At 38.2% G+C, this 25,409-nt stretch overlaps 2 protein-coding genes across 2 annotated transcripts; both read right to left on the bottom strand.

Annotated features, from left to right (window-relative positions):
- Positions 1-4,911: 4,911 nt before the first annotated feature.
- On the bottom strand, positions 4,912-6,568 carry LOC5563893 (zinc finger protein 271). The gene is made up of 3 exons (XM_001648152.2): positions 6,540-6,568; positions 6,286-6,424; positions 4,912-6,230 (listed from the first exon to the last, which is right to left on the bottom strand). Exons 2-3 carry the CDS (start codon positions 6,398-6,400, stop codon positions 5,032-5,034), a joined length of 1,314 nt encoding a protein of 437 aa, XP_001648202.2. The 5' UTR covers positions 6,401-6,424; positions 6,540-6,568; the 3' UTR covers positions 4,912-5,031.
- A 7,826-nt stretch (positions 6,569-14,394) lies between these two features.
- On the bottom strand, positions 14,395-16,395 carry LOC5564338 (zinc finger protein OZF). The gene is made up of 3 exons (XM_021852522.1): positions 16,267-16,395; positions 15,820-15,950; positions 14,395-15,756 (listed from the first exon to the last, which is right to left on the bottom strand). Exons 2-3 carry the CDS (start codon positions 15,923-15,925, stop codon positions 14,465-14,467), a joined length of 1,398 nt encoding a protein of 465 aa, XP_021708214.1. The 5' UTR covers positions 15,926-15,950; positions 16,267-16,395; the 3' UTR covers positions 14,395-14,464.
- Between the last annotated feature and the right edge of the window lie 9,014 nt (positions 16,396-25,409).

The raw sequence follows: 25,409 nt of genomic DNA, 5'->3' as shown, positions 1-25,409 counted from the left end.
ACTTGACGTTTTGAATCGAAGTTTAATTACTTATTGCAGATTGGTTCAGCACACTTCTGTTATTGCTGAATACCACAACTAATCCTGAAAACAAGCTTTCAATTATAAATGCTTTTAGTATGTCACTTGTTATCTAATCGAACAAGTTTTGAATAAGAGTTCATATATGGTTAAAAAAACGATTAAGCTGTTACTGCTCATATAAAATGTGTAGAATATCCATATAAAAAGCATTACGAGAGGGTGGGTGGATGTCAAAAATGATAGTTTTTGTTAAATTAAAATTGTGAGTGAGCCCTAAATAAGTTATTCTACATGTGTGGCCTTGTTTCATTCATACCTCGAGCTTATTTGCTTTAGAGAACTCTTTATTTTTATGAAAAAAAAATCAAAGGATTAAGATTTGAAATGATTTTAATTACGGTAAAGAACTACTTGGGCATCTTGATGATTTACTTAGGCACTTGGGGCTTTTCTCGACCAAATTATCTGAAATTCAGCATTAAGATGCAGATGATTATAAATCCAAGTCAAACCTCGAAATTTAAAGAGCACGAGTCTAGAGATCCAAACAAAGCTCTGAGCTAAAATTTTGATCGTTTTATCTTCACCAAAATGCAACCAATCCATCAAATTTTTAACGCGAAAGGTTGTCAGGCACTCGAGATAGTAAAACTTGAAGTTGAAAATTTGAAGTTTGGCTGCTTTGTTGGTAAATTTAGTTCAAATAGCATTGAATGCTGTCGTGTCAAGAGTAGGATTTGTTTTATAAGCACAGATTAGATTAGATTCATATGAATACTATACTATTCCAAAGTTTTCAGAATAATATTAAATATAGATGAGAACAATCCAATAGTCAACTTATTGTTTTGATAGTGAAACAATTAATAAATAATCAAATTACTGTAGAAATACAACAAAAAATTTTTAAACCGATTTAAAAAAATATATGAAAACCATTTTTGATATAGAAAATTCAATTAAAGTCGTTGACAAGAATGTATTAAAAACCGGGAATATTCTATAAAACATACCGGGAAAACCGGGAAAAAAGCGGGAATTTCAAAATCGAAATTTGGTGGCCACCCTGTTGGGGACAAAAGTCAGAACTGGATGTTTAATGCGGTTTTGCCCTACGAATTTGAGTAGAAAGTCGTTATACACAAAAAATCTCATTATTGGCATGAATGACACATATGACATCAGTAATGGCATAAGTGGCTTAAACGTCACGTTTTACATTTGACACCATAGAGCAGTGCTCGATTTTAAATAAATGTTTAAAATAAAAACGCATGAAAACGTAATTGAGTCGTTTGCATAAACGATGTATGTGGTATGCGTTAATGTAAAAGTGTCTCAATAACCAAATTTTTATAAACATATTAAAGCACGGATTATTCCAACGACTAAAATGAAACCCAATAAAAAGGTTATATAAAATTTATTTTTATTAGCAATACAATTCATTTACCAGCTATTAATCATCCAAAAACATATCAATTGAATCATTATCTTCTTTTCTACAAAGATAGTTGAAATGTCGCGGGTTTCTGTTTGATGATTATTAGAAACAATTTTATACATAGGCTACGAACGCGAGCTCTTCAGGTTCATTATTGTTGATAAGATATATATAGGTTTTTCTTGAAAATTCATTGAACGGTAGAAAGGCCTTCCCATGCCAGCCTTAACAGCCGAAAAGGAAAACTCTGCATCACCAATTTCCTGTTGGCGCGGAAGCAAAATTGGCTTTGCTAATCAGTCGGAGTTTTGTTTCACAAAAATATCGTATGATCTTCTATATTTACTCCATTTTTGGTGTATTTTGCAGTAATAAAATTTGCTAAACGCATTTAACTTGTTTTTAAATATCTGGGAGAAAGAATCAGTGCTATAACAACCGTACATGAAATCCACAACATGATTTTTTCGAATACGTGGATTGGCAGAATACCATTGCTTGAAACAATCTTTATTGATGATTCTGGCAGCATAACTTAAAAATCATAAAATGACATACAATCGGCAAACATATGCAGCTGGAATCACTTTCAGAATTTGAAAAATACTTCAAATTTTATTTTAAGGTGGATTTAAGAAAGGTACTTTGAGGTACTTTTTTGTATGGGCTACAAAAAGATAGGAGTTTTAATTTTCTTCTGTATTAAAGAGTTTATTTTCAGAAGCATCTTTTTCTACAATTTTTAAAATATATCACAGAAAATTAAACGGAATGACTCCTACTTACTTGTTTCAACACCATCCTTAACGACTTTCACTTTGAAAATGTGATTAGTATGGGAATAAAGCGAATTAAAAAGGGATTGGATTGACACAAAAACAATAAATTATATAGAACGATGAAACAACTTGTCAACACCTGGTGTTTTGGTTTGTTTTAATAAGCGCACGGACTTTCTAGTATCTGTATTACATATGTATATGTCAACATCATGGCCTACTTGATTCTTTCGAATATGAAAGTTGATTTTTTGACTTTTGTCCAAGGGACGAAGCACTGTGCGTCGGCCAAACACACTAATTTTAGCATTGGGCGTGCATGTCCTCGTGACTATGATTTTGACCGAAATTTGTTCTAAGTGTTACGTCTGTTTGTCTGTGGTCAAAGTATGTTAGGTCGAACCACGTTAGACCGAATTGGACACCAGGCCGAACGTGTCATTAGGCTGAGTGAGTTAAACACGGAGAAAGAAGAAAAAAAATCTGATTCCTGTCAGGTTTTGAAAGTTTTCGTCTAATGACTCATTCAGCCTAATAATCAATACGGCCCCAAAAATTCGGCCTAACGTACTTCGGCCGAATGACCGGACACCCCTGATATTATTTCAGGAGCGTATTCAGCGACTTAACAGATATTTCTTAGAAATTCCTTCAACAATAACACTGCGGAACACGTTTTTGTCTCAAGCATCAAACTACAGCTATTTAATTAATTAAGGGTTGCTAAATCCATTGCCGTTTTCAAAAATATCACAACACGTCTAGTTTTTGAGATATTGGCTCTTAAAAATGCAAAATTTGACTATTTCAGCCAACTTGCATGCAAGTTTGCCAGCTTGTAAGGCATTTTTTTGCTTAATTTGTCACAGAATTCAAGCTTTATGTGTATAACAATACTTATCAGCAACGTTCATAATACTATCGATGCTCAAAAGTTGTTCTTTTGCTGTTTTAGTATTGTATTTTGCCATATGGGAGAAACGAAGAGTTTTGTATGGAGACTGCAAGCATGTTGAAAAAAATCTATTTAATCTTAATTTTATCGAGCAATTTCTGTCAAATAATTTCTGATTTGAAATTATTTGATTGAAATTTGAAAGCTGAAATCCCATTTTGCATGCTTGCTGAATTTTATCACACAAAAGTTCGATAAATCATACTTTGAATTTCATGTGAACATCAATTAAACCAGTGTTTTATACAACTTTGGCTTCCTGTAGCTAAAATTTGTGACGTGCAGGGACATTTCTGAGCACGGCATCAGATTCTGCGATCCCAGATCTACTAGAGATAAATAATTTAATCCTTGAGACAAGCAAAAATGTCATTTTTGTTACGCTGTGTAATCTGAGAAATTTCATCCAGTATCTCTTGAATAAATTCTGCTATTGTTTCTTCCGGAGATTTATACTATAGTTTATTCCAGCCATTCCTCTAGTTGTTTTTCCAGGCGATCTTTCAAAGCTTATAAGGAATTCTAACAGGAAAACGTACAAAGGTTTATTATGGAAGAAATTTTATCGCCGATTCTTTTAGTAATTCTTCAAAAAATATTCACAAGCATTCCTCCACATGAACTGCTTTTGAATTTCTTCCAGGTATTAAACCGAGAAATCTTTCCATCTGATTGCTTAAGTACTTACTTTGGGGACTCTTCTAGGGAATTTTCCACAGATTCTCAAACAAGTCCTGGATTTGTCGTGCAGGGAATTCTCAAAAAGTTTTTCGTGTATTTTTATTTAGAAAATCATGCAGGAGATTATGATCGTTTGGTAATTTTCCAAAATTCAATCCACCAGTTCATCTAGAGAAACTTGAAGGCTTTTTCAAGGGTTCTCTCATACATAATTTCATAAGGTGCGTCAGGAAGGATTTCATCAGAGATCTGTGCTGGAGTTACTTTACTGCCGTTAATCGCAAGTAAATGTAGGCATTGAGAAAATCGACTGCGAAGTTTCCAAAGTCGTTTTCCATATGAATGTTAAAACAATTCCAGGAGATTGAAACTTGTTTCGCATTGAATGCTGGCAGATGGAGATTCAACCCTCCATTCTCCTTGCTGCGAGCCAGCTGTACCATTGGGACGCGGGCAGGAATTCCTCTCCACATGAACGCACCCATCGTGGAGGTGACTTTTGCCGTGTGCACTCGTAGCGGTGGCAATACGGATGAAACGTACCTCAGCTTCGACGTGCCGAACGTGTTCAGCATGATCGCCTTCTGTTGTAACGTCAGTGTACGCAAAGATTGCAGCCACATTTGCTGCGTAAATTTTCCCACCAGCGCATTCCAATTAAGGGTGGTCATTAACAATGACATACTAGTGTAACATGTTTTTAGAAGGAATGATTTCTATCTCCTATTATCTTTGTAATTTCACGTATGTTTTCCTATCATAGGATCATTTTGTTGTTTTGGAATTGAAAAACTTATTTTGGGTGGACACCCTGAGCTCAGACCATCCGAAAAATTGGATCATTTAAGCTACTATGGAGTTAAGGCTATCCGATAAAAATAATTATTGTTTAGGAGGAATAGAGGCAATCCGCTGCAACTTATTATACCGAAAACGTAATTTGATGTTTATACGCTGCACTCTAAAAACTGATTCATTTGAGAAGACATCAATCGCATAGATATTCATCACATATGAAAAAATAAAGATTTTTCGATTTTTTGATAGGTTGTATTTAAATTTAATGATGCTCTTTTTTCCAAGTATTTCCTAACTCGATGTAAACTCTAATAAACCAGATTGAGTTCCATCTACGGTTCTTTCTCCCATCAACCAGCCTTCTTCCCCGGGCACACGTGTGCAGCCAACTTCAGCACTCCGCTAAACTCCTCATCGCACTCCACGCAGCAGATCACCATCTGGTTCGGGCACACGCCGGTGCTCTCGTGCCGGTTGCGCGTCACCAAGTCGGCAAAGCGTTTGCCACAATCGGAACACTTGAATGGCCTGAGGCCCTTGTGGCGTTTCACGTGAATCTCGTAGTCAGCCGCTACCGTGAAGGATTTCCCGCACAGCTCACAGGTGTACTGTTTGAAGTCGGGATCCTGATCTGCGTGCAGGGTCACATGTTGATTCAGATCGTGTATACTGGGGAAGCTTTTGTTGCAAAAATTACAAACAAAATTCCTCCATTTCAAGGCCGGGTTTCCACATGAATTACTTATTCTGGAATGTCGTAGCATATCTGTTCTGCGGACAAAAGTTCGACCGCACTTTTCACAGCTGCGGTGTCTTACATCCGGGTGATGATGATTAACGTGATATTTGGCGTCTACAGGATCTTTGAATTCGATCAGACAAATTTTGCAAACGTAGGTCTGGGCGGCTTTCTTCTCAAGGTTCTTTCGCTCGAATAGCGTCAGGGCAGGGAGTTTCGGCTTAGTTGATTTCTTGGGTTTTGCATTGTCACCATGTTCCGTTTTGTAATGTTTGACTATTTCGCTTTCACTGCCAAATAATCTATCGCATTCGATACACAACAATGGATTTTGATGCATAGCATCTCGGTGCCGTTCAAAATCTGCCACGGTATCGAATTTTTGACCGCATATGCCACAAGCAAAGGGCTGACGGCAATTCCCATGTTTGAGATCAATGTGCCTCAACAGGAGGTTGGCCGTCTTTGAAACTTGAAAGCAGTTTCCGTAACCGCAACGGTAGAGCCGAAGATTGTTATTAGGACCGTGACTATTCGAATGATGTAACAGATCTGTATGGCTGCTAAACATTAGGGTACATTTTACACACTTGTAGCGTTCGTTACCTAAGTTTGCAACAGAGCTCTTCTTTGGTTCGCTGCCTTTTTGGTTTTGTGAACTTTTCTTTGGAAAGTTAACCACTGGCTCTTCGTGTTCGATCTTGGTTTCGAACAAGACTTCTTCAGATTTGAATTCAGTTGCATCGTCTTCAAATTCGTGTACTTCCTGCTTGATCGCTATTGATTCCCCTGATTGTATATGGCATTCATCTGAAAGTAATGTGATTTCGGTTATACTTTTCGTCCCTATCATATAACAAATTACCTTCGTCTGCGAATCCAGTCTTCGCACTTGTGATTTCTAGTTTATTGAAACTGTCAGTTCCAGCCACACAGTTATTATCAGTTTCAGTTTTTACCACAATATTGTTGGATTCCATCTCAACAGCAGGAATGACTTAAAACTAAATTGAGAGAAGATATATCAACAAAAGGAGATTAAGATTAAGATTTTGTTTTCTATTAGCAGCCCAAAGCGAACTTCGTTTATAAAAATAATGAATCGCTTCTGATGTTTACCTGAACTAAAATCACACGCACACATATTGGACGGTCATATGTTTTTGGTCGTTGGGCCATTTATGCATTTACGGGGTATTTTATAGCACCGGATAGCACAGACAAAGAAGCCTGCCACTGTGCAAATTATCGGAAATAGTCGTTTTTTATCGACAGCAGACAATTTATCTAAACGAACACTAGTCTGTTATTTTTATCATTTGTCTGCATTATGTACATATTGCTTCATTACTCTGAAGATTTTGAATTCGGCTTCTTTTTCGTGGACTATAGTCTGTTTAAGGTGATTATTGAACGAAGCCAAACTTCAAATTTTGAAAAGAACAAAACTTGAGCATTAACAGCGCTCCGCGTTGAAAATTTATCCCATTGATCACCACCAGCAAGCAAGTCATTTGATTGATTTTCAACGCGAACTGTTGTCAGATTCTTCAGTCTTGTGCACTTCAAAATTCAAAATTTGACTTCGTTTTATAATCTCCTTAAGACGAGGAAGAGTTAAGGGTATAAGAACAAATTCACTGGTGGTCCAAATTTTTGGTCCATGGTAAAAATTGGAGCTTGCACCGGTGCTGCGAATGATGTTCGAATTTTATTTGATACAAGTTTTCTGGTCTATTTTTTGAAACAGGCTAACTGCTTGGTCCATTTTTGGTCGGATTTGGACCAAGATTTGAGTTGTTTTAAATAAATAGAAATATGTGGACTTTTATTAATTCTTATTCCGGACGCTTCCTTACTTTTGCCTCATATTCCGGACACTTTGATTCGAATTCCGGACAGCTCTTGAAAATTCAAACCATTAATTGAAATCAGAAAACCTCTGAAAAGGCGTCTAAGGCAGTTGAGCATTATAAATTATCTGTGGAATGTACAGTTATCTATGGAAAATGTTGACTAAAACAAGCCTGAAAAGTGAGAACTTTTGAACGGCAAAAATTGAAACATTTCGTGTAAAATGTTTCCCATACAAAGTGGAGTGTCCGGAATTTAAAGCTGTCCGTAAAATGAATCAAAACGGTATCAGGTTTTTAATGGTTTATCATTCCTTGTGAAGCGTGGCATGATTTGTGCATGACCCCCAAAAGTTGTACCGCGTTTGTAGAACATTTGATAATATCTAGAGTGAAAATTTTGGGAAACTAAGAAGAAATTTCTTTAACCGTTAGAAAAGCTAATGGAGCAATTCTCTATGACTGTGAATGAATCAATTGATGGCTTCTGAAAACAATCTACGGCTAACCCTGATATTTATGATCTGGGACAATTTGCTGTGACCATTCCTTGAAGTAATTCTAGAAAAGTTTTTGAAACATCCAGAGAGAATTATTAGAAGATTATGAAACACTCTTTGAAAGAAGTGATGGATTAATCTAAGATCAGTCGCATCGTATTATACACAGCACGAGTGTGGTGGCGCTAGCATTTTCTGAACGTGCGATATAATCTATCGAAATATAACTGAATCTTTTGACGATTTCAAGAAAGTTCCTATAGAACTCCAACAGCACACTTTCTAGAAGTTCTGGTTGATTCAGAATGGCCGTAAGAATTTCTGGAAGTAGCTCTTAGTTATTTCCTGAAAACTGATTTGATCAAATTTCTACTGATAATTGAAAGATATTCAAAGTTTTGAATATGAATGGTAACAAAAGTTGATCCAATGAACAATTCTAAAAACAGGACTGGTAGTAGGTTTCGTAGTAGGTAGTAGAGACTTGGTCTCTATTTTAATTCAAGACTCTATTTTTAATTAAGGGTCTCTAAAGTATCCATTTTATTGGGGCCTTCCTTAGCCGAGTGGTTAGAGTCCGCGGCTACAAAGCAAAGCCATGCTGAAGGTGTCTGGGTTCAATTCCCGGTCGGTCCAGGATCTTTTCGTAATGGAAATTTCCTTGACTTCCCTGGGCATAGAGTATCATCGTACCTGCCACACGATACACGAATGCGAAAATGGCAACTTAGGCAAAGAAAGCTCTCAGTTAATAACTGTAGAAGTGCTCATAAGAACACTAAGCTGAGTAGCCGGCTCTGTCCCAGTGGGGCCGTTAATGCCAAGAAGAGGAAACTATCCATTTTAACCAAAATGGTCAAAAAGTCTCTTTTTTATTTATTCTGCTTACATCGCTTGCATTGAATCCTGACGAAAAATTGACGAAAGCTTCAGAGGTTATAACGGGTTCAACGGGCTCTTCAAGAATTTCGACTGAAATTTTCCGAGGAAAACCATCAGGAATTATCTATATGTATAAAGTGATTTTATCCATATAAATAAAAATAGAGTGGTGTTTGTATGTCACGAAATGGTTAGAGAACGGATCAACGAATTGACGTTTTTCACTGTTACACTCGACAAGGGATGCGACATGATTCTGCTAGAAAAAAAAATCGAGAAAATCTACGGAATACTCTGGAAAGGTAGAATCTGGTAGAAGACTAATGTTTAATTTTATATCGGAGATTGCATGACGTTTTACAACAGTGAAAACATGAATGAAGTTTTCAGAATAATTTCCTTGGCATTTCCCAGGAGAAATTTTTGGAAGAGTTCCTGAAAAACAAAACTATCAAGACTTACTTGCGAAAATCTCAAAGAAATACTATTACTCGAATATTAATTTTTCTCTTTTATTTATATAGAAGTCTTAAAAGGAATCTTTGGAGCATCGCTAGTTGAAATCTGAAAACAATACTGAAAGACAATTTCAAAGGAAATCCCAAGAAATTCCTGGAGAAGTTATTGACACAGACAAACAGACGTCACACTCTCATCGCTGTCTATCGACCAACTTTTTAACGGTCGATTCAAATATTGGGTAGGTGGTCAATCGACCACCCGCAGCGCTCGCGTCGTTTTTGTTCGTGTTTGACGTTTACACACTACCGCCACCTGTTGGTGCATCGGCCAACTATATTGTTTTTAGCATTGGGCGTACATGATTTCGCGACTATGATTTTGATCGAGATTTGTTCTAAGTGTTACGTCTGTTTCTCTGTGTTATTGATTCAACTTTGGACGACGTTATGACCGGGAACTTAGAGGATGTCTCAGGGAAATCGGTGGATGAATCACTGGATAACATAACGAAGGAGTTTGGGCTTTCTTGAAAAAAATTGTCAAAGATGATTCCCGAAATAATCTTTGGAGAACTTTTATTTCTATAGTTCTCGTTGGAGAAAGCTAGGTTGAAGTACCTCAATCCTTAACAAAATTCTAGAAGAAATTCTCTAGGAACATTCATATAGAAATTCTTTGGGAAATGATCACTAAATGAATTCTCAGAAATTTTAGGCGTAATATCTGAACATTTGTGCAAAGACCAAAATAAATTTCTGATAAAATTCATGACGAATTCTAAAAAATAAATCTTAGGTCTTAGAGAAATGTCTGATCTGATGCTGTGAAGAATTTTTCATTTTATACAAGTTGTATGGGTGTCAAAAAACAAGCCATTCTTCTGAAAATGATGTTATTTTTTCAGTTGAGTGGGATACTCACCTTAAAATATCGCTTGATGCTTGGAAACAATAGAATATCCTCAACTCAGTTCAAAACCGACCAACATGTCACTTACACCCTTTCGCGTTTGAGCCACTAAATATAGTAACTTTCAATTTCCAGTCCAGGGTTAACATTTTGCTTAGCTACTGTAACATAGTCATCTTTATAAAGAATCACTATGCACAAAATATTCGGCAACGTTTGTCTTACACATAGTTTTGAACGTAGACGCGCCTCTGTCTGCAGGCATTTCCTCCAGAAACTCTTTTCTTTTTCCAGAAAATTCAGCCAGGAATTTCTCCGAGAAATTCGTCCAGGAAATCTTCCGGGCATTTACTCTAGGAATTCTTCCTGGGATTTACCCCAGGAATTTCTCCGGGAATTAGTTCCATGAGTTTCCCCGGGAATTCTCTACAGAAATTCTTCCGGAGATGATTTCCAAGAGCTCCTTTGAGATTTCATCTAGCAATTCATTAAGAAATTCCTGCGAGGATTTTGTACAGAAATTCATTCGGGGACTTTTTTAGAGAATTTGTTCGGAGATTTCTTGCAGGAATTTCTCTGGGGATTTGCACCAGGCATTTCTCCGGAGATTTGCTCCAAGAATTCATCCGGGGATTTCCTCCAGGGATTCCTCCCGGGATTTTCTCCAGATATTCCTCCGGGGATTTCCTCCAGTGTTTCCTCTGAAGATATCTCCCAAAAATTCCTACGATGAATTCGTCAGTAGCAATTCCTCCGAGGATTTCGTCTAGGAGTTCCTCTGCGGATTTCGTCCAGAAATTCATTAAAAAATTTATCCAAAGATCTACTCCAGAAATTCCATCGGAAATTTTATCGAAGAAGTTATCCGGAGATTTCCTCTACGAATTTCTCTTCCTTCCAAGAACTCCACCGGGAATTTTTTCCAGGAATTTCTCAGGGGATTTCCAATAGCAAATCTATCGGGTATTTCGTCCAGAAATTCTTCCAGGTTTTCTCGCCGGCTTTCTTCCAGGCTTTCCTCTAGAAATTGCTCCGGAGATTTTCTACAGAAATTGTTAAGGGGATTTGGTCGGGGAATTCCTTCGAGAATTTCCTCCAGAAAAACTTCTGGCGATTTGCTCCAGGAATTCCTCCGGGGATTTCCCCCAGGAACTGCTCTTAAAGTTTCCACAAGGAATCCCTGCGGGGGTTTCCTTCAGGGATTTCCTCCAGAAATTCCTCCAGGATTTTTTTTACCAGAATTTCTCCCGGGATTTTCTCCAGACGTCATACGAAAATTACTTCAGATTTGCTCCGGACATTCCTCCATGAATTTCTTCAGAGTTCATTTAGGATTAGCTTCGAAGTTTCTACAGGATTTTTTCAGAGCTCCTCTTTAATTTCCTCTGCAGCTCCTTGGAGTCATGCACAAATTACGTCACGCTCCAAGGGGGGGAGGAGGTCGAGCCAAGCGTGTCAAGCCTTACAAAATTTTTCGGAGGACTCATACAAAAAGTGTGACAAAGGGGGGGGGGGGGGGTTCGTAAAAGTTGAAATTTAGCGTGACATAATTTGTATACCATCCCCTTCAAGAATTCTTTCAGAATATTTCCTGGGAATTCCTTCGGAGCTCCACCGGGAATTCCTTTAGAGTTCCTCCGAGAATTCTACTGCAGTTAAGATGGAGTTACTCGGGAATTCCCTTTCGGATTTTCTCTAGCAATTTCTCTGGATTTCATCCCGCAATTCCTCGGAACTTCCTCCGGATTTCCACTTGGAATTCTTCCAGAAATTCCTCTGGAGTTTCTCCAGCTATTCCTTTTAATTTTATCCAGTAATTCCAGGAAACTTCGCCCGGAGTTCCACCAGAAACGGAGCCAAAGTTTCTCCAAAAACGCTTCTGGAGTTCCTTCAGCAATTGCTCCGGAGTCCCTCCAAAAGTTCCTCCGGAGTTCTTTCAGAAATTATTCTTAGTTTTTTCAGCATTTCCTCCAGAACTTCTCCGGGACTTTCTTTGGATTTCCTTCATAGTTCTTTTTAAAATTTTTCCATAGTCCATAGTTCCAGAAATTCCTCTTGTTTGTTTAGGTTTTCCCCCATAAATTCCTCCTCAGTTTCTCCAGCATTCTTCCGGAGTTCCTCCAGGAATTCTTTTTAAGTTCCTCTAGGAATGCCTTAAGAGTTTCTCCGGGAATTCCTTCAGAGTTGCTCCTGGCATTTCTCCAAGAATTTTTCAGAGTTCCTCCCGCAATTCATCCGGTGTTCCTCCATTAATTCTTCCAGACGTTCTCCAGGAAATCCTCCAGAGCTCCGTCGGAAAATCCTCCAGAGTTCCTGCGAGAATCCCTTCCGAGTTACTACGGGTATTCCTCAAAGTTTCTATAGAATTCCTTCGGGATTTCCTCTATAGCTCTTTTAGGAATTTATCCGGCGTTTCTCTAAAAAATATACCGCAGTTCCTCCAGCAAATCCTACGGAGTTCCTCCAGGAATTCCTTTGGAAGTTCTACAAGAATTTCTTTAGAGTTTCTCTAAAAAAATGTTCGGATTTCCTCCGGGAACTCCTTTAGAGCTCTCACGGGAATTCTTTCGGATTTTCGCCATAGTTCCTCAAGAAATTTTATCGGTGTTTCTCCAGGAATTCTTCCGAAATCGATCGGATTTTCACCAGCAATTTGACATTTTTCCGAGAATTGCCCAATCCTCCAGAGTTCCTCCGAGAATTTCACAAGAATTTCTCCTATAGTTTCTCCGGAGTTCCTTCAGAGTTTCTCCAGGAGTTCCTCTAAGAATTCTTCTGAGGTTCCTCAGGAGTTTCTTTCAGTATTCTTTCAGACTTCCTCCAGGGAATATTCCAAAGTTCCTGCAGGAAATCCATCAGAGTTGATCTGGAAATTCCTCCAGAGTTCCACCAAAGTTCCTTTGGAACTCCTCCGGGGAATTATCAGCAGTTCTTCCGGAAAAATTTCCGGAGCTCCACCGAGAATTTTTTCGCTTCTCTGCCGCAAATTCCTCCAGAATTCTTTCAGTAATTCCTCGGAAATCATCTGGAAATCCTCCGGAATTGCACTAGGAATCCTTCTTGAGTTACTTCGACCAATTTATTAGATTTTCGCCGGGAATTCCTTCAGAGTTTCTCTGGAGACTTTTCAAGAGTTTCTCCGGGAGTTCCCCTAGACTTCTTCTGGGAATTCTTTCAGAGTTCCTCGTGTAATTCTTCCGGAGTTCTTCCAGGATTTTTTTTTTTTAATTTCTTACAGAATTGTGGGAATTCCTTTAGAGTTCCTCCAGAATTCGCTTCGAAGTTTCTTAAGGAATTTTTTCGGAGACCAAGACCTCTTTCGGAGCTTCTACAGGTCTTCTTTCGGAGCTCTTCTAAAAATTCCTCCAGGAAAGTTTCAAAATTTTGCCGGGAATTTTACGTAGCACCACCGGGAATTCCTTTGAATTTCCTTCATAGATTCTCCAGGATTTCTTTCGGAGTTCCTCCAGATATTCCTCGAAGCTCCTCCAGGAATTCCTTTAGAGATCCTAAAAAAATATTCAGAGTTTCTTGGGGATTTCCTTCAGGAATTTCTCCGGAGTTTCTCTAAAAAATATTCCGCAGTTCCTCCAGCAAATCGTTCAGAATGCCTTCAGAAAATCCTTCGAGAATTTTTCGGAGTTCCTTCGAGAATTGTTTCAGATTTCCTCCGGAAATCCTTTTAGTGCCCCATCGGGAATCTCTTCGGATTTCCGCCATAATGCCCTCAGGAATTTTATCAGAGTTCCTCCAGTTATTCCTCGGAAACACTCCAGAGTTCCACTAAGAATTCTTCTTAAGTTTCCCCGAGAATTGTCCTAGATTTCCTTAGTGTTCCTTCGGGAATTTCACAAGACTTCCTCCTATAACTCTTCCGGAGTTCCTTTAGAGTTTCTCCTGGAATCCTCCGGAGTTCATACAGAGAGGAATTCTTCCAGAAATTCTTCCGGAGTTTCTCCAGGAATTCTTCCGAGGTTCCTTTAGGAGTTTCTTTGAGAATTCTTTCAATTATGGGGGGCGGACCTGGTGTAGTGGTTAGAACACACGCCTCTCACGCCGAGAACCTGGGATCGAATCCCATCCCCGAGACAGTCACTAAAAATTTTAGTGACGACTTCCTTCGGAAGGGAAGTAAAGCCATTGTTCCCGAGATGAACTAGCCCAGGGCTGAAAATCTCGTTAATAAAGATATAAAAAAAATAATATATAGAATATTATGCTGCCGAGAGATGAACCGCTAGATACGGAATTCTGGCATCAGGCTTTGCTAGAGAGCAGGAAATTTCTTGTCTATGAGTTACGATGAGTTATGCTGGCCTTCGGATGTTACGAATTCTGAGTTTTTTATTTAATTTTTTCAACAATCGACAGGCTTTTAAATCTTTATTTGGAATAATTAATATTATTTTATTTATCATAGCAATGTCCGCTACAGCTCTTAGGTAGACTCGACACGAATCCGATTCCTCACCGGGCACAGATTCATCTCCTTGTGCTTGGACAGCTTCAGCGCGCTGTCAAACTCTTCGTCGCAGTCCACGCAACAGAGCACCATCTCAACGCCGACGCAGGCGTCCTTCTGTTCATGGCGATTGCGGTTATACCTTGAAGTGAACCCTTCGCCACATTCGGAACACTTGAACGGTTTCTGACCCTTGTGTCGGTTCATGTGCAGCCGATGCTGTTGTGCCGTGGTGAATCGCTCTTCACAAAGCTCACAACTGTACCAGTGAAAGCTCGGTTCTTGCGCTACGTGGACGGATATGTGTCGTTGAAGAGTGACAGAGTCCTCGAAGGCTTTGTTGCAGAATTTGCAAACGTTGGACTTGGTAACGTCGCTCCTCTCTAACAGATGTAGATGACGACGCGTATGCTTGTTCCGATCAGTGGCATCGCTGTAGATCTTTTCGCATCCTTCTATCAAACACTTGAAGGCGTTCGCTTCGGTGTGGCTTCTTACGTGGATATTCAAGTCGTGACTGGACTTGAAACTAGATCTACAAATAGCACAGCCGTATTGTCCCTCGTTCAATTTTTCGAAACTGTCTCTTGTGTCAGACTCAGAACATTCTTCTGAATCAGTGGAAGTGTCTTGCTCACTATCATCCGTTTCAGATTCATCGTCATCATCATCCTCGCCCCAATCGACTTCCCATGCGGAATGCTCCACTGTGCGATGTTCGAGCAGATCCTTTTTGAATGCAAAGTACTGCCCGCAAGCAAAGCATGAAAACGGTTTGGGATGCAGCGTTTTACGGTGACGTTCGCAGTCTTCGGCCAATTGGAACTTTTGATCGCAAATGCCACATTCAAAGCCTTTGTAGATGGTGGCGTGCCTAGTTGCGAGGTGCCTTAAAAGAAGATTTGGCGTTCTGAAGATTTGATTGCAGCCTTCATGGTGACAACGCCTAGATCGTTTATCTTCGTGAAAGTGCGAGTGCTGCTTGTAATCCGAATAGCCGCCAAATGTTTGTCCACAAGTTTGACATTTTTCTGGCACGGTAAACCTGTATCGTTTTTCGTTTGAATCCGTGCCGTTCTGTAGATTCCTTTTCTTAGACGTTGTTGCAGTTTCTAGAACGTTAACTGTCGCTTCCTCAAATTCGAGTTTCGTCTCGAAAAATTCTACTTCAGACTTGATAGTACATGTAACATCATATTGTGGTTCATTGATTTCCTGTTTGACGATTATCGTTTCCGTTGATATGATGTCCTCAGCGATATCTTGTTCTAAAATTAATATACATAAGCTTAATTTTTAATATTTGGATTCAATTTGTAAAATTATCTAACCGTTGTTGGCGATTTCAATCTTCACAGTAGTACTTTCAGGTCTAATGATATTTATTAGCTCAGCAATGGATTCACTCTGTAGAGCACTGCTCTTAGTTGATTGCATGGTTTTGAATGGTTGAATCACAATACAGTGGGGATTCGCTGGTTGGAACACGATTGCCTTCCATCTAGCGAATCCGATTCGTTAGTTGGAACAACTGACGGCTGGTGAAAATGCTCCACACTAACGCATCTGGAGAGGAAATCGTCATGAAACGCACATATACATACGCATTTGTTCTATATATGGAAACTGCAATGCGACGGTACTCAGACGTCAAAGTCAGTTTGACATTTTCTGTTGACATTTGAGTGCTTTTTAGTTGGAATATTTTCCAACCAGCGAACATCCAACCATCGAGTCATTCCATGTAGCGGACCCCCAACGAGCGAATCCTCACTGTAATTTTGAAATGCGGTTCGCAATTGATCACACTACTTTCTGTTTGGCGTCAATCCTTCTATGAATTTCAGGCTCAAAACACAAATTCTGAGTACCTGGAATAAATGCATTTGTCGCACATACACCAATGCACGTGAAATACTGTACGTATAGTTTAGTTACCTATTTTATAGCATCTTTTTTCATAGAGATGCGAATCGCTCGTTTCTGATCTGTTCACAGTTGAATTGGAAACGAGCCCTGTAGAAAGCCCGGATAGAAATATACGAAAATTGGAACACTTATCAATATTTGCAAAACCTCCAAATTTAATTTAGCCAATGTGCCAAGTAACCACACGCTGATTCGCCTTTTTGGCATTATAAGGCTATTATACGGCTAATGTAGGTCATGTCAGCTGTATAGTAGCACTAAATTAGCACGCAAGGTGGGGATGCATGGGGGCCTGGTTACGACACTCAAATCGATTGATAGAAAATAATGATATGCCTGCAGAAAACTTGTCTTATGTTAAAGTTTCAAATATTTGCACTTTTACCGATCTGAATTGTTAGTTGGGGGGTTCGCCGTAGAGTTGGGCGAGCTCGTAATTCATCCTTCGCCGTTACACACCGTTTTCCTGCACACCGCCAAAGATCGTCCTAAGCACCCGACGATCGAAGACTCCAAGTGCTTGCAGGTCCTCCTCGAGCATCGTCCACGTTTCACGCCCGTAGAGGACTACCGGCCTTATGAGCGTTTTGAACATGGTACATTTGGTGCGAGCGTGAATCTTTTTTGACAGCAGCTTCCTGTGGTGGCCATAGCAGGCCCGACTTTCACTGATGATGCACCTCCGTATTTCATGGCTAACGTTATTGTCAGCACTGTCAGCACGGCAGTCAGCAAGGATCCAAGGTAGACGAACGACCACCTCGAGCGTATCCCCGTCTATCGTAAAACTGCTACCTAGGCGGGCCCTGTCGCGCTCGGCCTCACCAGCTAGCATGTACTTTGTCTTGGCCGCATTCACCACCAATCCACCTTTTCAAATGTTCGGCCGTCAATGTCCATATCATCCGAGAAGCAAACGATTTGACTGGATCTCGTAAAAATCGTACCCCGGCTGTTGAGCCCGGCTCTCCGCATAAACACCTTCTAGCGCAATATTGAACAACAGGCACGAAAGTCCATCACCTTGTTGTAGTCCCCGACGGGATTCAGACGAACTGGAATGTTCGCCTGAAACCTTTACACAATTTTGCACACCTTCCATCGTTGCTCTTATTAGTTTCGTGAGCTTCCCGGGAAAGCTGTACTCGTCCATGATTTTCTATAGCTCTACGCGGTCGATACTGTCGTATGCCACCTTGAAATCGATAAACAGGCGTTGATAGCTGGTATTCACGACGTTTTTGGAGGATTTGCCGTACAGTAAAGATCTGGTCCTTTGTCGATTAGGCGTCAACGAAGCCGGCTTGATAACTTAGAATGGTGCTCGCTCGAAAGTTCTCACAATCTAACTTGTCCGCCCTCGCATATTACCCTTGCTTCAACTCTTCCGATAGCTGTTCTGTTTCCCAGATTGTGCCTATCAGCCGGTGCAGACAAATGGGTCCATCTTAATGAGTTCAGCTCCGATACCATCCTTACTAGCAGCTTTAGTGTTCTTGAGCTGGTGAATGACATCCTTAACCTCCCTCAAAGTGGGGGCTCGTTGATTTCCATCCTCCGCAGTACTGGCGAAGGTATTTCCTCCGTTGTCTCGACCTTCATTGCCTATACTATTAGCGCCATTCAGGTGTTCATCGAAGTGCTGTTTCCACCTTTCGATCACCTCACTCTCGTCCGTCAAAATGCCACCTACGTAGAATATCCAATGTTGAAACATTGGAACAATGGATCATTAAAATAACCAAAACGGCCGCCATGGAAAGCATAGATAGCGCCACCGTAGCCTTGTGCGTTTGACAGAACAGTAATGCTGTCACAATGTTAAATCCCATATACAGTAGCGCCTTTATTTTGATGCGATGAGCACTGACAAAAACTACCTTCAATGGTCCATTGTCGAAAATAATCTAATAATTTAAAACAAAGATCAAAACATTTGGTCGTTTTTCTCATACAAACTTCAAACTCGTTGCGCTTTCTTTATACTTGATGTTACTTGTTTATGGATTATGTTTAAATTTTCACAGTAGCTTCTGGGAATTCAAATGAACAGATTTAAAAGATAAAACTAAAGATTTATGCATTTTGATGATTATTGGCCACCCTACTGTGTAGCTATCGTTTATGATAAGCAAAATTATGATATAGCAATCAGTGCCGTAGCGTGCGGTTGGCCAGGTTGGCGACCGCCAAGGGCGCCAGCCTTCAGGGGGCGCCAAAATGCGTGACCCGTTTGGTAAATTTTTTAGAAATGCATATTTAGTTAGAGCACCTCTTAAGTCAAAATTTCGAGAAAAATATAGTTGACAGAAACATGAACAGTTAAAACAGTTTCTGAATCGACTTAAGCAAAATATTTTGAAAGCAATCTACAAGATGTTAAAGGATTCGTTAATTGAAAACTTTTTAGAGAAAATAATAACAATGTTATATTTATCATTATTATCCTTATTAACGAGATTTTCAGATCGAGGCTGGTTCATCTCAGTAAATTTAATAAAGATTTCTAAAAGAGTTCTTCAATAATTTGTAATCCTGTTGTGTCAGAAAACATGTAGGTATCTTGAAATCAATCTATCAAACGAATGTTTATAGTCTGATCGAAAGTAGAACAGCGGAATACATTAAATTATTGGCGAACGAGATTCTCAGAGAATTATAAAATTATAACATGAAATTGGGTATACTTCCTAACAACAGCAATATTTTTTGTTTCTCAAGAAAGAATTCCTTTAAAACCCGTGCAGAATTTTCTAACATTTCTAGAAAGGTATTACTGATTTACAACAGAATTTTCTATTTTATTTCATGCTGCCTTTTTAATGCAGCCATGATTCCCAGCCGGGAGACCGCGGACTTCTGATCGTATAAAAATCTCGTTGAAAAGAGCATTATTCAGTGAACTGTTTCCCCGTGATCACTAAGGTTCTAGAGGATATCTTGGAAAATTCCTTCGATCAGAATGCTATTTTGGTCTCTTTGAGTATTTGAAAATTCTTCAATTTTTACAAGTTTCTTTTCTGAGCTACTATCACGGTGCTCCCCTGACCGTTATTATCAGAAAAAAATCTCCATCAAATCTGTGCTCAACAGTCGTTTTCTATAGCTAAGCTGCATGTCTGGGCAAAATTTTAAAAAAATCGTAGGGCCCGTTTTGAAGTTACGCCCTTTTGAATGTGTAAGTCCAACTATTCAAAGGAAATCTGAGATATTTAAACGAGTTTTCATTGGCCGTGATTATCAGAATAGATATAATATAAAAATCTGAATCAAAGTTGGTTTATATAGTTATTTGTAACTTCTGGGAGGAGTTTGACGAAAAGATAGACGAAATTCGGAGTTACGTCCTTTTGGAAGCGTAACCATTGAAAACACTAATTTCCAATAGATTAATTAAGCATTCTTATACCTTTGAGCATATTCAAATGTTTTAAATGGCACATTGCACTTATATGCCGCCAAAGTATTTCACAATCAACTGATTTTCCATAGGTTCATGTGTTTTAAGACATTATTGAGATAATTTCACCATGTAACCAAATTAGTTCTTGTAGCTCAATATTCTGGCTAGTTTGGTGAACCCATGTTCTTACGATTCAGATTCTTTTACATGCAATTGATTGTTACCTGTTGTACATCGAAGCGAAGTATACGTCAATACTTTACGAGTTAAGTTTTCGTCATACTTTACGAATTAAGTTTTCGGTTATGGGTAGCAGTGTATGGAATAAAATAAAATTAACAACGTAAAAAATGGAAGAAAACAATGCAAAGTTTAGAACATCTGTTGTTATTTTGTTTAATGGAGTTCAAAATTGTAGCATTTACAGAGCTTAATTTTAAGTGTTTGTCTTCGTGAAGCTTCTAAAATATGATTTTTTTTTTCGTTTGTGATTAGTCATAGCAGCTGGTGAATCTTTACTTCACAAGCACAGTCTGCGATCGAAAACAAATAAAAGTTTACATGGAAATCTTCAGTTTGTGTAGGATTGAAACCATATTCTGATAGGTAGACCAGCAGGTTATCAACAGGGCCACAGAACAATTTACGATTTTCCGGTAGTCAAAACTGGAATTTACGTAAAATGCATGAACAATTCTGTTTTAACCATATTTTATGTATCTTTTCAAAATTATATCCCTTGACTTTGAACTCCATTATCCCGAATACCCGAAGACCATCTCCACTAGTTCCAGTTTCTTGAATGGCATTACTTCGAATTCCATTATCACGAGACAATGTCATGCAAGGTAATTATATATTCGGGGCAATAGCATTCAGTGTAATAGTACGTTCAGGGTGATGACACTCGGGTTAATGAAATTCGGAGTTAAGGTTTAAAATCTTCTCAAGAGAGTTTGATTTTCAAAAGAGACAAGTAACATAAAGCTCTAAAAGTGTTATGATTTTAAATTCAATGAAACCAAATAATAACGAAAGTTACTTACTTTTCTCTCCACGAATTAGCATGTGAATGGATTGATTAATTTATACAATTCTTTCACTATTGTATTTATACAGAGCTCTAACATGTTTGTGTAATCGAAAAAACCGAGAAACCCAAAGGTAAAAATGTAGATTTTTGAAAAATATAAATGTAGTAATGTATGCTACAAATGATCACAAAAGTATTGACAGTATTCTAGAGTTCTATTCTATCTATATTCTACAAAATTAGCTGCAATAGCCGGTAGCTTCTGCTTCTTCTGATTGACATTTCGTCCCCACTGGGACAGAGCCTGCTTCTCTACTTAGTGTTCAATGAGCACTTCCACAATTATTAACTGAGAGCTTTTCTTGCCAAAGCTGCCATTTTCGCATTCATATATCGTGTGGCAGGTACGAACATACTCTATGCCCAGGGAAGTCAAGTAAATTTCCATTATGAAAAGATGTTGGATCGATCGGGATTTGAAATCAATCACCTCCAGCATGGCCTTGCTATGTAGCCGTGAACTCAAACCACTCGGCTAAGGACGGCCCAAGGTAGCTAGTTGGGCCATAACAATATTTTATGAATAATAATAATGATACGAAAATTGCTCCGTAATGCCTTACAGCGCTTGAGTCTTTGAACAAATAATCAATTGTGAAAGACTTTGGCGACATGTAAGTGCAATGTGTCATTGAAAACATTTGAACATGCTTAACAGAATGCCTGCTTACAAAAATGCCTAATAATTCTATTGAAAATTTGTGCTTTCAATGGTTACGCTTCCAAAAGGACGTAACTCCGAATTTCGTCTTTCTTTTCGTCAAACTTCTCCCAGAAGTTACAAATAACTATATAAACCAACTTTGATTCAGATTTTTATATTATATCTATTCTGATAATTACGGCCAATGAAAACTCGTTTAAATATCTCAGATTTCCTTTGAATTATTGGACTTACACATTCAAAAGGGCGTAACTTCAAAACGGGCCCTACGATTTTTTTTTAAATTTTGCCCAGACATGCAGCTTAGCTATCGAAATCGACTGTTGAGCACAGATTTGATGGAGATTTTTTTCTGATAATAACGGTCAGGGGAGCACCGTGACTATCGCAAAGATTCTTGAAGTAAATTTAATATATAAGGCAAAAACATTCAAAAAATTGTTGTTAATTGAAAAGTTGCTGAATAAATTAAAAAATCCTAAAGTTATCTCGTGATTTTTAGGTCAACAATATATGGCTAATAGATTTCATTAAGAGATTTCCTGAAAATTTCGTTTCCAATATTGACCAAATGTTTTAGAAAACTATGCAAAAACGAGTAGGAAATGTTTACAATAGATCATTTAAGAATATGATTTTTTTGAGATTTCAATGAAGGTTTAAATCAATATATCCAGTATTTTTTGCAAGTACATCTCTAAACATTCTGATTCTGAAGATTTGTGTTTTTGTAGAGGTGAGGTGTTGCTTCGATTAATCTTCACCAAGATACATCTTCTAGATAACCTCCTGACTAACAGACATTTCAGCTGTAGATAAATTGAAGTCATTCCTCCAATCTACTAGAAGAATATCTAGGGCATCAGACTGCAATTCAAGTTTGAACTTGATAGATTAGTTACCCACTGGTGGTGATCGAACGATCAAGTCTGCAGCTGGAACCTTTGTTTGGTTGTCAAGATTTGTGCTGCTGAAGATCTGAGGAATGATCTCGATTCATCTCCACCTTAAAATAATGTTGAAACATTTAGTACATATGCATTTTTGCAAAGCCTTACAAATAATTGAATGATTTCTAATGTTTAATTATTTATTAAGCTTTATCATGAAGTTACCATAGACTTTTGACAATTATCGTTGACGTTTTTTCGAATGTAAACTAGTACAATGTTAAAAAATATAAACTCTGAGTAAGGGGCGCTCGACTGGCAGTTCGCCAAGGGCGCCATGAGACCACGCTACGGCTCTGATAGCAATAGATAGAAAAAAAAAACGCACATACAGTGTCAAAAACAGCCACGTATTTTTGGTTGTGAGTTAAACCGGAAAACATGTGTAGAAACACCATCTAAGAGAGCATGGAGAAAGAGGAAGTATATTTCATTTTAATTGTAAAGATTTCAAATTTCTTGAAAAATTAATAATTTTGTTTAGAGGGAGTATTCATTCACGTATGATCGGTGATATAGGGTGGGAAGATGCATTGAAAGATCATAATCTATGTGTGTCTTAACAACCTTGCTTTATTGCAATTCCTTATTATTTATGCCTTAATGCTACTACAATATATACAATTGACAGAAAAATCCATTTGATTTCGGGCACCTCAACACTTAGAACATAACTTTTTGCACCACTTCCACAAATTATCCATTCGATGTGACTCCAACAAAGTTTGACTGCTGATTCCAGTACAGCTAGATTCGCTCGTAATGCCCACAATTCGTTTATTCTCCAATTCATCCGGAACCGCCTGATAAGTAACTTGAAGCTGCTCCTGGTGGGCCGTCGATTTGATCATTGCCTTATACGATGGTCCTTGCAAGCGAACCAATGCTAATGAGCGATTCATATTGAACTGTAATGCGTAGTGATTAACTTCGGCTTCTTGAGAAAATGTTGAATTGTCCTTTGTTCCTTACTACGGTTCAAGATCAACTGATAATCTGTTTGGAAACTGCAGGATATTTATGGCAGGCGTTCGATACTGCATGGAAGAAGTATCTGGAAAATTTTCTAGTCGTTTTTGAGGCACATAACGGTAAAACCAACTAAGGCCCAAAGCAAATTGCATTGAATGCGCTTTGCAAGTTAACTTTATGTCCGGGTAGGACGGGCGCATAACACCCATTGTTCACGTGGTTTACCTGATAAATGCTTCTCAAGAAACGATAATTAGGATAGGAAGACCTTAGAGGACTTTCCGTGTTTGTTTGAAATCGCGCCGGGCGATAAAATATAGCAGTAGTTTCCAACGGTTGGAGATTTCTCTGATCCTCCGCTGTCAAGTGGAAAATGTGAGGGTGTCAATTTATCATTCATCGAAAAAACATAGTGAACTTAAATGAAACGTAAAACTTAATTTAGAGACACCTAGGGAGCAAAGTAGACATCACAATTCTTTGCAAAAATGTATCTTCCGTCAACATATTCTATGCTGTGTTGTATGACTTATATTTTATTTTTTCCTTTGAAATTTGAATTATATATTTTAGTTTTATATTAGTATCTAAGCTTAATGATGGAAAACTTAGATTTTTGATTGAAGTAACGAATCTAGAGAAGTTATTTCTCGCTAATATGATTTGAAAGGGCTCTTCTTCAAATGTTACATATCAGGATAAATAGTACACTCGAGTTACAGCTGGCTGAGCGGTTCCACAGAAAATGACGACTTTTTTCCCAAATTTCATTTTTATATTTTTTGATTTGGATGAAATTTTGCACATGCTTTCTTTATGCCCAAAAATGCCTTTTTGCATCATCGACTCGCCATTTTGACTCTAGCCTTACTTTTGAGAAGGGCCTAAGAAAAAAATCCCTAATAATTTTCAAAAAAATATAAGTTAGAAACGGATCCCATGATTTCTCCATCTTGACCCACTGTGCAAAAGACTTCATTTTTTGTCTACTTTAACATATAAAAAAATAAAAAAAAAATCAAAAATACGATTTTTGAGAAAATTGATTTTTAAGCTTTATTTTCGATATATAAAAAAATACAACATTTTTTTTTACAGTGTATATTTTTTCCAGATAGTCCCAACAATAACCTAAAACTTTGCGGATGGCACCAAACTGATTGGACAAACCGTTTCTAAGTTATATTTTTTTGAAAATTATTAAGGATTTTTTTCTTAGGCCCTTCTCAAAAGTAAGGCTAGAGTCAAAATGGCGAGCCGATGATGCAAAAAGGCATTTTTGGGCATAAAGAAAGCATGTGCAAAATTTCATCCAAATCAAAAAATACAAAAGTAAACCGCGACATTCGAATTCAAATGGAACCGCTCAGCTTTGTAAAAGCAGCAAAAGCGATGAAAGACAAAATATAGTCAGCTTATGGCTTGTTCAGACTACGGAGTTGTATCATGATGATGGTTGTATCCAACAGTATCACGAAACCCGTTCACACTGGATATTATGGCGATATTGTTTGACAGCTAATATTATGATTCAACTTCTACTTATTATTACCAATTCTCATTGATTGCTATCTCTTAGCCAAAATCTTACTGTCCCGGAAGTTCCTCTAGGAAGTTTTTTTTTCTATAATCATCCACCTCTAGATGTTTATCGGAAAAGCTCGTAGTTCCATCAGGATTTTCCTCCGGAAGTTTCTCCGGCAGTTCCTTCTGGTAGTGTATCCATAAGATTCCTCCAAAAGTTCTTAAAGGATTTTTTTCTAGGAAGTTGCTTCGGGAATTTCTTTTGGTATGTTGTGGAATTGTGATTCCCTTCGGAGTTCCCTGTGAAATCAATTTCGGAATTTCCTTTAGACATTCGTTCGGAATTCCCTGTGGAATTATTTTCAGAATTTGGAATTTGGAACTTC

The sequence above is a fragment of the Aedes aegypti genome, chromosome 3, assembly GCF_002204515.2.
Source record: "Aedes aegypti strain LVP_AGWG chromosome 3, AaegL5.0 Primary Assembly, whole genome shotgun sequence".
Taxonomy (NCBI): Eukaryota; Metazoa; Arthropoda; class Insecta; order Diptera; family Culicidae; genus Aedes; species Aedes aegypti.
The sequence above is the reverse complement of the archived record's forward strand: the minus strand, read 5'-3'. Positions and strand labels throughout refer to the sequence as shown.